General features: G+C 47.2%; 1 protein-coding gene and 1 pseudogene across 1 annotated transcript in view; both read left to right on the forward strand.

Moving 5' to 3' along the window:
- Positions 1-13702, forward strand: part of UBASH3A (ubiquitin associated and SH3 domain containing A) — a 40918-nt gene that overhangs the window by 13619 nt on the left and 13597 nt on the right. Inside the window, exons 7-8 of the mRNA XM_014532935.1 lie at positions 5895-6021; positions 9315-9414. Of these exons, the coding sequence (XP_014388421.1) occupies positions 5895-6021; positions 9315-9414 (227 nt within the window). The remainder of the gene's footprint in view (positions 1-5894; positions 6022-9314; positions 9415-13702) is intronic.
- LOC102248517 lies at positions 12639-13133 on the forward strand (annotated as a pseudogene).

The following is a 13702-nucleotide window of genomic DNA, read 5'->3' on the forward strand; positions in this document are numbered from 1 at the left end:
AAAGATGATAGATTCTTCCCTCAATTTCTCTCTCTCCTCACACCTTTAACACACTGCGTGGATGTGTCCTTAGCCACATAACCAACTTACTCACTTACAAGTTCTGCTTTCCACAGACAATTTCACTAAACTTTTTCCCACTATATAATAAGGACACCCCTTCCTTCAGTTTCCTATAATGTGTGTCTCACTCCTTCTGAGTCTTCACCAGCAACACCTTTAACATCCATATTTCTATTACTGTTTAACAGTAATTTTTATATTATATAAGGTGGAGCTGAAGTAGGTTTACAGTTGTGAGTATGCAAAACAAGAGTTTATTCTTGGATTATTATTTATTGATTATTGTATTATTTTCTATATGGTAAACCTACTTTTGCCCCACCCTGTGTATGTGTAGATATATATATATATATACACACACTAGTCTATAGGTAATATTTAATTATTGATAATATAATTTATATTTTGTTATATTACTTGTATTATTTGTATTATAACATATACATACATTGCACACATGTATGTACATGTACATATATGGATTTATTACAGGGAATTTCCTTGTGCAATTGTTGGGACTGGCCAAGCAAGAGCAGGCAAGAGGGACGGGAAGGAGCCCACAGCTGCCTGGAAACCATGGGCGAGCAAAAGCTGGTGGTCTAGGTGTGACAATCCAGTAAACTTGCATATAAATACATATCATGCATGGGCAGGTGGATGAGCAGTTGCAGACACAGCTGCTACTTGGAATCTCTGAGCTCAGGGAAGCCCTAAGCCTTTTTTAAAGACCTTCCAACTGAATGAGTCAAGCCCAGCCAGGACACTCCCCCTTTTGATTAACTTAAAGTCAACTGATTAAGGACTTTAATCACATCTGCAAAATCTCTTCACAGCAGCACCCAGATGGCATTTGAGTGGACAACTGGGAAAAGGTGTGTGTATGCTTTCAACCAAGACCTAAACTGCCTATGGAAGAGATAACTAAATTTAAAAATAAGCCAGTGAGCTAAACTGGGGTACATCCACACAATACAATAGTTGCAATTTTTTGAAATGGTCATGAGGAAGTATTTTATGTAATCCTAGGTAAGTTGAAAAAAAATCTTAGGTAAGTTGCAGAACAGTGTGTATAGTACCATTTGTGGAGAAAGGATGAAGTTAAACATACTTGGCTATGCATATACATGCATGATATGTATTTTAGGGCAAGTCTCTGTCTCAAAGTTCCCTGGAAAGGAGAATCTCTAGAAACTTCTAACAGAGGTACCAGTGAGGGGTGGGGGTTGAAGCTGGGAGGATGGAACAGGAATGGGAGGAAGACTTTCTAGAACCATTCCTTAATTTTTACAATTTGAACGCTATAAATGTATTACTTATTCAAAGTAGAATTTAATCCATTTTAAAAGTAAAGATTATAAGGAAATTGGTCAGAGGGAGAGAAGTCAGACGATCCAGGGCTGAGGTTTGTGCCCCAGGTGCATGCTGTGAGGTCCCGGCTCCAAGCTGTCCCACACCCAATGGGAGCAGGGCTGTGGCTTCTACCAATGACCACAGCCATCCCACAGGCGGGTAGACCAGTTGCTCGGGAGAAACACAATTTTGCAGGTGTAGACAGGGTCATGGATCCCATGGGCCACCACAAAATCACAGGATGATGGTGCCACCAGGGACTGCAGGGATCATCAAATACCTCCCTCCCTCCCTCTGGAGGGCTGAGCACCCTCGCACCCAGGGGGTAGAGAGGCTAGATGATGTCACACAGTTAAGGAAGCGCTTGCTTCCTCTTAGTACCAACTCCATCCTCATCTGATCCAATACACTATTCCAGCAGGAGAGGGGATGCCGGTTCCAGGAAACTGAGTTCCGGGGGTTGTGGTGCTCCCCGAGGCCCTTGTCCTTCAGCGGGTCTCCTCCCTGCTCAAGACCAGAGAGTTTCACTGTCGCCAGGCAATTGGCAACCTGGATGTTTCTAGAAGACCCTGTAGCAGATAAGCTTGTGGCTATAACATTTTTTACTTCACAATTAATGTCAGGCACCAAAATAATCATTCCAGCCTTTAAGCCTGACATTTCTGGGACTGTTCTCCTCAGAGACAAATTTCCCTTAGGAATTAGTAAATATTAATGAAAACTGCAACAAAAGGAGAGAAAAGTAAGTGCTAGACTAGGCTGTGGGGCGTCTGCTTGGCTGTGTTTTAGAAGCAGCCCTTCCTCCCTGGGGGAGCAGTGAGACAAACTGTGACATGATTCTTGGCCAAAATGGCAGATAGCCAGTGTGCTGTCAGACTCGGGGTCCTGGCCCAGCCTTTTAAAACCGTGCTTTAAAAAAAAAAAGCTTTGAGTAGTGGGCTTGTGGTCAGATGGCACTGTCCAGAGGCCAGCTTAGCTGCGGGCAGATATAGATACCCCTACAGCATCAACTGCAGGGCTCACCCTTGGCCCCTGCACTGGTCGGCTTGTGCAACCCAGTCAGCAAGAACTGCCGGCCTTACAGCACCTGGGAGCAGATGCGGGAGGAGTCCTTCAGGGACACACTTCCAGGTGTGAGTCTGCAGCTACGATGCTCATTGCTTGGCAACTAAAACATCAGGCACCCCTCACCAGTACAACAACCTCAGCCTAGACACCGATGGTTCCAGTAGCCTGGATTTCCTTGACAACAATTCACAGGACAATGTTTATCTGTTACTGTGAAGAAAAGAATCAGGGGTGATGGAGGACTGTAGTCTTGAATCGCAGCAGTTTTCAACCCTCCACACAGAACAGTGCACGTAGCATATCGTAGAACCAAGAGCAGAGAGGTCCAGGGGATAGGGCTTAGAGAACATTTAGTCACGTTCTAGCCGAGAGGAGGTGTCCAACACTGAGCCTGTAACTTCGAAAAACCACAGTGTGAGCTGGTAGCAAGCAGCTCCGATGGTATGATGGTATTGTTCTGGGCTGAACTGTGTCCGCCTAAAACTCATATGGTGAAAACCCTGACTCCCGGCACCCCAAGACGTGACTGTGCTTGGAGGTGAGGTCTTTCAGGAAGAGATTTGGTTAAAATGAGGCTGTTAGAGTGGGCGCCAATGCAATCTGATTGGTGTCCTATAAGCAGAGGAGATCAGGACACAGACACCCAGAGGATGACCACGTGAGGGCACAGGGAGAAGTCGGCCATCTACTAGCCAAGGAGAGAGGCCTCAGGAGGAACCAATCCTGCCAACACCTTGATCTGGGACGTTCAGCCTCCAGACTGTGAAAGAATAAATTTCTGTTGCTTAGCCACCCAGTCTGCGGTACCTTGTTATGGTGGATTTAGCAACTAATACAGGGACCTTATCCACACAACCCCTTTTAAAAGCCAGGGAGAATTTAAACACATCTATGGTATAAGTTAACCTGTAGGTATTTCTTTTAAGTTAAAGAAAAAAACAGAAATATTCAAATGTGAGGTCCTTTCTCCTCTCGTTGCCAATCCCATGGTCATTTTGATTGCGTTGCACTTGAAATACTAGCAAAAACAAGTCAATTTTGTCTCTAACTGTAAATTGCACGGATGTTATTTATAGATAACAAGACTGCTGTCTACACAGTGAGCCACAAGCAGGGTGTGGGTGTGCCCCCCTCGCCTGCAGGAAGAGGAAACCAGCCAACATTTCCTGTGTCAGTATGAGACTCTATGAATAGTGCCTTCGCTACTGAGAGCGTGTGCATTTGAAGTGGGAAATGTCAATGGTTCTACTATACTATCAGTGTTCTGGGCCTATGCTCAGCTAAAGCTCACATTTCATATGAACACGCTGAGTCTATTCGACCTGGTTACCACCCATAGGAGTTTACAGCTCAAGACAGGACAGGCAACGTCATGGAAAGAGAAGGTACAAGTTGCAGACATTGTAAGAAATGCATTGACTAAAGCAAAACACCGTGAGGATGACGAATGGCCCAAGGCATATGGCCCATGGTGGTGGAAGCAGGCAACCTGAGCCGCTGGATGGTTGAGATGATGCAGGACAGGTGCCCCTGAGATGCTCCCGGCTCTGTTCCTCCTCAGGGTCTTAGGATGGGGGCTCGGGAGCTAGTGGTTTAATGAGAACTTGGGCCCTGAAGCCTCTATAAGAGAAATGCAAACTCAACAAATGGGCCGATAAGTAGAAACACACCACATTCGTGATTTAAAAGAATGAATCATGTGAACATAGTCCTGCCTCCTGGAGTCATTTCCAGGCTTTAAAAAATCCCAGGAAAAATCCCAGTGGTGTCGTTTTCTGGAACTTCCGTGAATAGCTGAAAAGTTTATCTGGAAGAATAAACAGGAGAGATACGCCGAGAAAACTTGGAAAAATAAAAACAATCAGAGTAGTTACCCTACCAGATGTTAAAAATGTATGACAAATCTATAATATGGTTTTGGCTGGAGGGAAAAAGAAAACACAGATCGGTGAGACAGAACAGCTAACAGAGCAATACACACTGGGTATTGAGAAGTTCACATCTAATAGCTACATCAGAAACAGGGAAATAGCCTGGCCAGTGTTGTTTAGTGGTTTGACATCGACCCAGGAACCAACAGGTCACCAGTTCAATTCCAGGTCAGGGCACATGCCCGGGTTGTGGGCTCAATCCCCAGTAGAGGGTGTGCAGGAGGCAGCTGATCTATGAAGTTTCTCTCTCATTGATGTTTTTTCTATCTCTTTCCATTCCTCTCTCTCTAAAAATCAATTTTAAAAACATATTTAAAGAAAAGAAGTAGGGAAAGAAATGGTGTAAAATAAATGGTATTTTACATGACTTCACGTCATACACTGAAATCAATTCCTGGCAAAGCTAAGAATTAAACAGAAAAAGAAAATTATTTAAAAATGGAAAGCAGTTTAAATTAGTGTATTTCTGATTTCTGGACTCTCTGGGGAGAGCTTTGAAAGCACATAAGGGATGGAAGAGGTCTTAAAGAGACATTTAGATCTGTCTCCCTTTTTTTAAAACATTTTATTTATGTATTTATTTTTGTTAATCCTCACCCAAGGATATTTTTCCATTGATTTTTTTTGTTTTTAGAGAGAGAGTGGATGGAGGGAGAGAGACAGAGAGAAAGACACATCAATGTGAGAGAGACACATCGATTGGTTGCCTGCACAGCAGGTGCCTGGATTGCAACCAAGCCTGCAACTAAGGTTTGTGCCCTTGACTAGAATCAAACCCAGTGTGTTCACTGTTCATTCATTCCTGCATCCCAACCACGCCGACGTTTACACCACTGGCTACTACAGAGGGTGACTCTAAGAGATTGTTGTACAGTTTAGTCTGCTCAGGCTGCTGTAACAAGGTACCTCAGGCTGAGCGGATAAATAGTAGAAACTATTCTTTCACAATCTTGAGGCTGGAAGTCCAAGATCAAGGTGTCTGTGGGGCTGGTTTCTCCTGAGGCCTCTCTCCTTGGCAAGCAGATGGCTGTCTTCTCCCTGTGTCCTCACATGGTTGTCCCTCTGTGTGTGTCTATGTCCTAGTCTCCTCTTCTTATAAGGCCCACCCTAGTGACCTCATTTTACCTTAATTACCTCTTTAAAGACGCCCTATCTCCAAATATGTCCTAGTCTCTTCTTATAAGGCCCACCCTAGTGACCTCATTTTACCTTAATTACCTCTTTAAAGACGCCCTATCTCCAAATATTGTCATATTCTGAGGCCCCAAAGATTCAGGACTTCAACTCATGGATTTGGTGACCAGGTGGCGAGATGGTGACAAACGGCCACCATTGACTCGGAATCTTTTCCGTGCTGAGCACTGAGCTCTTTGACCTTATCGTTTCGCTCATCCCCACCGTGACCTTCTGTCTGGACGTGTACGTGCAAGACCAGTGCTTCCCACGTCATCCTGACGCAGCACCTCGTTTCCTCTCCCACAGGACATACACCTTCAGTCTGGCCCTGGACCCGAACCCCAGAAAGGACGGTGAAGCCAGCAGCAGGCGGAATGGGGAGCTCCTTCCCCCGCCACGGCCAAGGAGTACCGGCAGCCTGCAGGCCCTACAGGTGAGGGAGCCCTTTCTGTAAAGTGGGGCCCTTTGTATTAACTCTGAGTAGACACAGCCTCATGGTGCGGCTTTTGTTCTATAGACACATACCCCCTGCTTCCCGGAGTAAAGCACAGACAGGGTGGGGTGGCAGGAGGCCCTCCCCTTCGGAGCTGAGGCATTACGCTGCTCTGTCACCTCGGCACAGGGTGAACCCCCTGCCCCCAAACAGCTGTGAACCGGCCTGCGCTCCAGAGAGGCCTGCAGAGTCTGCAAGAACAGGGAGCACATGGCTGTAACTCATCAAGACACTAGGACACAGGGCAGGGAAGGGACAGGGACACAGCCCTGCCTGGAATCCAGAGCTCTCACCTGATTCTCTCATTACAAGCTGCGTGACCCTGATGAAGTCCCCTCCCTCTGGGCCCCTGAAAGATGGAGCTTCTGAGCTTGCAAGTCAGGCTGGGGGAGATAAGGAGGCTCCAGCTCAGTGACAGGAGGCGATGGCAGCCTCAGGACCTGGGTCAGGGGCACGGCAAGGGCATCTGAGCCCACCACCTGCATGGGGAGCATCGGGGTGAAGGCCGCGGGCAGGGCCCCCAAGGACCTGACAGCATCCCTCTGGACGGAGCCCCAACCTTCCCTTATGAGGAACCCAGGGGCCGGGCAGCACCTGCAGCTGGCCCCTGGCCGGTTCCTCTCCAGTACAAATGCCTCTGTGGCCTGAGTGAGCAGTCCCTCCAGGTCCCCACTCTGTGCCACACCCATTACTTTAGGCTTTCATTCCAGCCACTACCACCCCAACCAGCACAGGTGGCATTAGTCCCACTCCGTCCCCAATTTACAGATCTGAAGACTGAGGCCTGCAGAGGCTGGGAAGCCTGTGGGAGTGCAGACACCTAAATGCCCCCCACATTGGGCTGTTTCAAGAATTACATGAGACGGGATGTCCCTTGTCCGCTGCAGGCCAGGCCCTGGGGCTGATAGATTGTTCCTGCCCAGAGGGCAGGGCCACGGCATCTGGCTCATCCTGTGTCCCAGAGCCTGGCTCAGGCCCGGCCCATAAATCTCACTGGATAAACCATGGAATGACCTAATAAGGGCCCTGATCAAGACTCCCGACTGAATCACCCTCAATCCAAAACGCCATCCCCAAGAACCCGTCAGTCCCCCGGAGGCTGCCTCCAGGCTGGGGTGGGCTCAGTTCAGACAAAAGCTGAGCACAAAACGCTGGACGCTGGGGAGGCAGTCCGGCATCGCCGTTAGCCAGGTCTCCAGTTAGAGAGAATGGAGCAGGGCAGAGGAGCCGCTGACGGCAGCTAGAGACCTGCCAGCCACAGAGACAAAAACGGGGCTGCCACCCCCAAACTGCCCAGGCTCTGGAAGGCGCAGTGGAACCTGGACTCACCAGGTGGAGAGTGTGAGAGCAGACATAAACCAGGGGACTCCCCGAGACTGGACCCCCTTTCCAGATTGATGGGCAGGGAGAAGCTGGAATGAAAGACTTATGCTAACTACTGCTTGGCCTGTGTCTGAACTCACTGGTGCTTTAAATGCATGAAAACCTAACACGCACCTCCTGAGTTCTGAATGCTCTCACCTGGTCTGCGTGTGCCCCCTCCAAATAGCAAGAAAAGAAAACTGTGGCATCAAGTTTGGCAAAATGGACATGTAGTGGCTGAACAATGTCCTCAATGATAGGAGTTCCTAATCCCTGGGACTGTGAATGTTACTTTATAAGGAAAAAGGGCCTTTGCATATGGGACTGAGTGAGGGGTCTTGACGGGGATAGTATTCTGGATTATCCCGGGGGCCCTAAATCTAATCACAACTGCCCTTAGGAGAGGAAAACAGAGCGAATTTGATTTGCACAAGAGGAAAAGACACAGACACACAGGGAAGAGGCCACGTGAGCACAAGGCAGAGATTGGAGCAATGTGGCCACAAGCCAGGGCTTGCTGGTGCCACCAGGACCTGGAGGAGGCAGGAAGAACCCTTCCCTATAACCTCTGAGGGAGCACGGCCTCACAGACACCCTGATTTTAAAGTTCTATTACCCAGAACTGTGAGGGAATACATTTATTTTGTTTAAAGCCACCCAGTTGGTAGCACTTGGTTGCAGCATCCACAGGACACACATACAGCACCTCATGACTAAAGAGTCAGCACAACCGTGTTGTTCTGTGGATCCCAGAGCTCGGTCATTCCATTCCCCATGGACCTTTCACCGTATCTAAATATTCTTATTGCCAAGCTCTGCTTTTCAAAGTCAAAGTGCTCCAGGATTTTCTAGGGAAGAAAATGCCCAGAATTCAAACCCTCATCCCAACGCACTGAGAGTACTCTGAGATGGTCAGTAAGCAGACAGCAACCAGAAGTACCTGTGTGCCTTGCAAACTACTTGCAGCTCAAGTAGGGACGAGGGAATGGGAAAGGATATTTTCATATTCATTCTTGGAGGGGAGAGGCATCCTGGTATCAGTATAGGCAACCCCTGAGCCACCATATGCAAATTTGTAAGACAGCTTTCCACCTGGAGCTCCGCCCTAGGAGGTGGGTGTTGGCATCCAGAACCAACAGCTGCGCACTCCAGTAAGAGATGATCATGGCACTTGATTTGCCTTGTCCCTAGGCCCCGGGGTGATGGTATTAACAGGTGGGGCCTTTGGGAGGTACTTCTGTCCTGAGGGTGGAGCCCTCGTGAGTGGGATTAGTGCCCTAATAAAGGAGACCCAATAGCTCCCTTGCCCCTTCCACCACATGAGGACACAGAGAGAAGTCTGCAACTAAGCAGGGGGCCCTCACCCAACCACGCTGGCACCCTGACCGCTGGCACTTCCCACCTCTGGAACTGGGAGAAATAAATGTCTGTTGCTTATAAGCCACCCGTGTGTGGTGTTCTGTTAGAGCAGCTGGAATGGACTAAGACAAGGGATAAGGACTTGGAAGAGCCAAAGAGTAGAGAAGTTAATGTGCTATGATTTGGGCATTTTGTTTCTTTTCATTTCCTTTATAATGTGATAATGCTCAGGAGATAAAAAGGTGCAAGAAATTAAAGACATTGGAACCTGCAATTCCTAGTCCTCTTTCACTGTGATGACGGTGGTAAAATGGGACGTAGCTACGGACCAAGGAAGGAAGGCACCCATACCCAGGCCAGCTGTTGGACGACTTCTGTTTTTGAAGAAGTCTTTTAATGCAGATGTTAAATTGCACATTTTAACAATGTTTGGCTATGCTATTCAACGGATGGACATATTTTTTAGCATGTCTGTTGCTTACCCCAACTTTTCTCCCCTTCCTCCATCGCAGGCCGCCATCGTGAGGAGAAGCGTGCTGGTGGTGCGCCACGGGGAGAGAGTGGACCAAATCTTCGGGAAGTCGTGGCTGCAGCAGTGCTCCACTCCTGACGGTGGGTAAAAGCTGGGCGGCCTCTAACCACAGAAACAAGATGAATCTAACAACTGAGACCGCTTCCCGGGTTTCCGAGCTAGATTCCCCAGGGTACCATTCTTTAGAACGACCCCGTATAATTGTACACATGGAGTGGATGCATGCTACGTCTTCCCTGTAGGGGTTACATGGAAGCGTTTGAGAGTGTGCGTTGTCTATGAGTCTCTTAGGTCAAATGCATTGTGGAAGATGGAGGAATGGCTTCAATAGTAAGCAAGTCCACTGATGTGACACATGGCCAGTCTGCTTACTCCCGCACAGTATTTGGTTAGTGAGTGCAGCCCTGAATTCCAAGCAATTCACCCTGGCCTGTGGTCTCTGTACTCTCAGGTGCCAGCACGTGCCCTATCTCACAATCAACTCGCCCTATCTCTCCCAGCTGATCTTCACTGAGGTGGTCATTTCCCTACCATGTTTGTCTATCTTTCTCAACCAAAGGACATATTTTTGAACGTGTCTCTTGCTCACCCCAACTGTACTCCTCTGGATGCCAAGACTACAAACAGTGCTTGGAAATACAACATACCCACAAGCTGATCTCCGTACTGAGGATCCACATCTGTATCAGTGCTTGTCCCCTAACGGAGAGCCACAATTTCTAAGCCAAGGCTAACTGCATACATGAAGGTATTGAATGAACACAGTGATAAAATCCATTCACAGAAGCTGGGCTAGTCCGGCCTTTGGGGATCCCTCCAGGAGCCCAGCAGGCCAAGAAAGGAGGAAATGAATTGGGAAAACCATTGGCAGATGACCAGCACATACCAGGAAAATTCTGAGCAGATGACATCATGACTGAATATACCCCTAAGAGCCCACAGAGGTAGTGCTGTGGTTGTCTCTACGAAACAAGGTCAAGTAGAGACACCAAGTCTCAGGAAAGAAACAATAGGACACTAGGTGGATGTGAGGAAGAGTATTTGGTCATCTAGACAAAAGATCAAGTCACCTATTAGGGAAAATATTTTAAGGCACTGAAATTACCAGCTTAAAGGAAACTCCTGGTGGGTCTTTATACAGGATAAAGAACCCCTTCATAAAGTGAGTGCTCACAGTCTAATTCATCTGCACTTCACAGACTGCGCTGTTTAATCAATGACAACAGGGCATTTGGGGGCGCTGCTGGCCTCTCCTCTGATTCCAGTTTTCCTCCTGATTTCTGCTCACTTCTGGCCTAAGCACTCACCCCTTCATAGAGCCACTGACTTCCCAGTGGTGCTGGCCCAGAGCACCCCCTATTCTGTAGACCCCACTCCGTCAGAACCCAACCTTGCCCCATGGCCTGGTCTTCTGAGCTCTGCTCTCTGCCTCTAGCAGTGACCACAAAGTGTCACCAAAGGCAAAAAACATAAGTGGAGCAGGTTGACATCTTTTGAATCCCAGAAGCCTTTGAGAAGATGACACAACTGATGGGCCTTCTCTTTGAAGAAAAAAGAGAAGCAAACACAGCTAATACTTTGGCATTTAATAAAGGCCTTTACTTTCACAGATCTAGAACAAATACTCCAAAAATTTATATGGAACCAAAAAAGACCCCAAGTAACTGCAGCAATCTTGATAAAGAAGAACAAAGTTGGAGGGATCACAATACCGGATATCAAGCTAAACTACAAAGCCACACTACTCAAAACAGCCTGGTACTGGCACAAGAACAGGCACACAGATCAATGGAATAAAACAGAGAACCCAGAAATCCACCCAAGCCATTATGCTCAATATTTGACAAAGGAGGCAAGAGCATACAATGGAGTCAAGACAGTCTCTTTAATAAATAGTGTTGGGATCATTGGACAGGTACATGCGAAAAAATGAAACTAGATCACCAACTTACACCATACACAAAAACAAACTCAAATGGCTAAAGGACTTAACTGTAAGTTGTGAAACCATAAAAATTCTAGGAGAAACCATAGGCAGCAAAATATCAGACATCTCACAGAGCAGAATTTTTACCAATATATCGCCTAGCCGTGGTTGGCAAACTGCGGCTCGCGAGCCACATGCAGCACTTTGGCCCCTTGAGTGTGGCTCTTCCTAAGCCTTAGGAGTACCCTAATTAAGTTAATAACAATGTACCTACCTATATAGTTTAAGTTTAAAAAATTTGGCTCTCAAAAGAAATTTCAATCGTTGTACTGTTGATATTTGGCTCTGTTGACTAATGAGTTTGCCGACCACTGACCTACTCTGTCTTCTTTACCTAATTGTCATCAGGGAGACAGAATCGTGCACATTCTAGCTTTATCAGGGTTAAGGGTTAATTTCCAAAATATATAAAGTACTCATACAACTCAACAAAAGGAAGACAAACACTCCAATTAAAAAATGGGCAGAAAACCTGAAGGAACATACAAAAGGCCAAGAGACATATGGGAAAATGTTCAACATCACTAATCATCATCAAAGAGAGGCAAATTAAAACGACAATAAGGTACCACCTAACACCTGCCAGAATGGCTATCATCAATAAATCAACAAACAACAGTGCTGGGGAGGATGTAGGGAAAAAGGAACCCTAGTGTACTGCTGGTGGGAATGCAGACCAGTATAACCACTATGGAAAACAGTGTGGAGTTTTCTCAACTAAAAATGGAACTGCCAAGTGATCCCACTTCTAGGAATATATCCTAAGAAAACAAAAAATATCAGAAAGAATATATGCACTCCTACGTCCATAGCAGCACAATTTATAATAGCTAAGATCTGGAAACAGCCCAAGTGCCCATCAGTACATGAATGGATAAAAAAAAACTGTGGTACATCTACACAATGGAATACTATGCAGCTGTAAAAAAAAAAAGAAGAAGAAGGCTGTCTTACCCTTTGAGACAGCAATGAGGGACCTGGAGAGTATTATGTTAAGTGAAATAAGACAGTCAGAGAAAGACAAGTACCACATGATCTCACTTATATGTGGAATCTAATGAACAAAATAAACTGGTAAACAAAAAAGATCCAGAGACATTGAAGCATGGAACAGACTAAAGTATTTCAGAGGGAAGGGGGGCAGGAAGAGATTAACCAATGAACTTATATTCATGTATGCATCGCCCATGGACAGACAATAGTGCGGGGAAGGCCTGGGGAGGGGAAGGGAGCTGGGTGGAGGAGGTCAGTAGGGTGGGGGGAGGACACCTGCAATACTTTCAACAGTAAAGATAGTTTTTTTAAAAGAGTGGGTGGTCCTTTCCAAAGAACCAACAAGATGGGGGATGTGGAGCAGAAGAAGAAGCGGACCTTCCACAAGTTCACGTACCGTGGCGTGGGTCTCCGTCAGCTGCTTGACCGGTCCTGCGAGCAGCTGATGTAGCTGTGCAGTGCCCAGCACTGTGGTGGCTGAGTCTGGGCCTGCAGAACAAAGAGCAAGGAGCAAGGAGCAAGGAGCAAGCAGCAAGGAGCACTCGCTGCTGAAGCCCTGCGTGAAGGCCAGAAGGAGGCCCGGCCCATGGAGAAGCCTGCGGAGGTGAAACGCACGTGCACCTGCAGGACATGATCATCCTGCGGGAGATGGTGGGCAGCGAGGTGGGCGTGTACAACCACAAGTCCTTCAACCAGGTGGAAATCAAGCCTGAGATGATTGGTCATTACCTGGGCAACTTCTCCATCACCTACAGGCAGGAAGCACAGCTGGCCAGCATCGGGGCTACCCATTCCTCCCCCTTCATCGCTCTTGAGTAGCCAACAAAAGCACAGACTTTTAATGGCCTTTAAAGTCGATGATTCAGACAGTTTCTGCCAATGGAATTTCCAGGGAGGGAGCTTTCAGGAAAATCATGCGTGAAAACTAAAATCACGGCATGCAAACTAGCCACTCCCTGCCTCTGCATTGGCGAAGGCCTGGGAGGCTGAGGGGGGCTGGTGTGGGGTAGTCAGACGCTGCCATGTGGAGTACACGGGTCGAAGGAAAGGAGCTGAGCTGCTAGAACCCTGTGCACCAGGTTTGGGGGTGACTTGGGAGGAGGTGAGGTCTTGGTGTGGAGCTGTGTCCTCTGTAGGATAACGGATAATTTGACAATGAGATCAGACCTACCTCTTACTGACCTCTTATGGGAGCCAGGTTCTGAGCATTATCTCAATGATTCATCGAAACATTCCCCCTTTAACCAGTGGTTCTCAACCTTGGCTGCACATTAGAATCACCTGGGAATCTTTTTAAAATCCTGATTTCTGGGCCTCATCCTCCGGAAATTCTGTTTCTTTGTTATGGGGTGGGGCCACAACATTAGTAACAAAGAAACAGAATTTCC

Source organism: Myotis brandtii, unplaced genomic scaffold, assembly GCF_000412655.1.
Source record: "Myotis brandtii unplaced genomic scaffold, ASM41265v1 scaffold923, whole genome shotgun sequence".
Taxonomy (NCBI): Eukaryota; Metazoa; Chordata; class Mammalia; order Chiroptera; family Vespertilionidae; genus Myotis; species Myotis brandtii.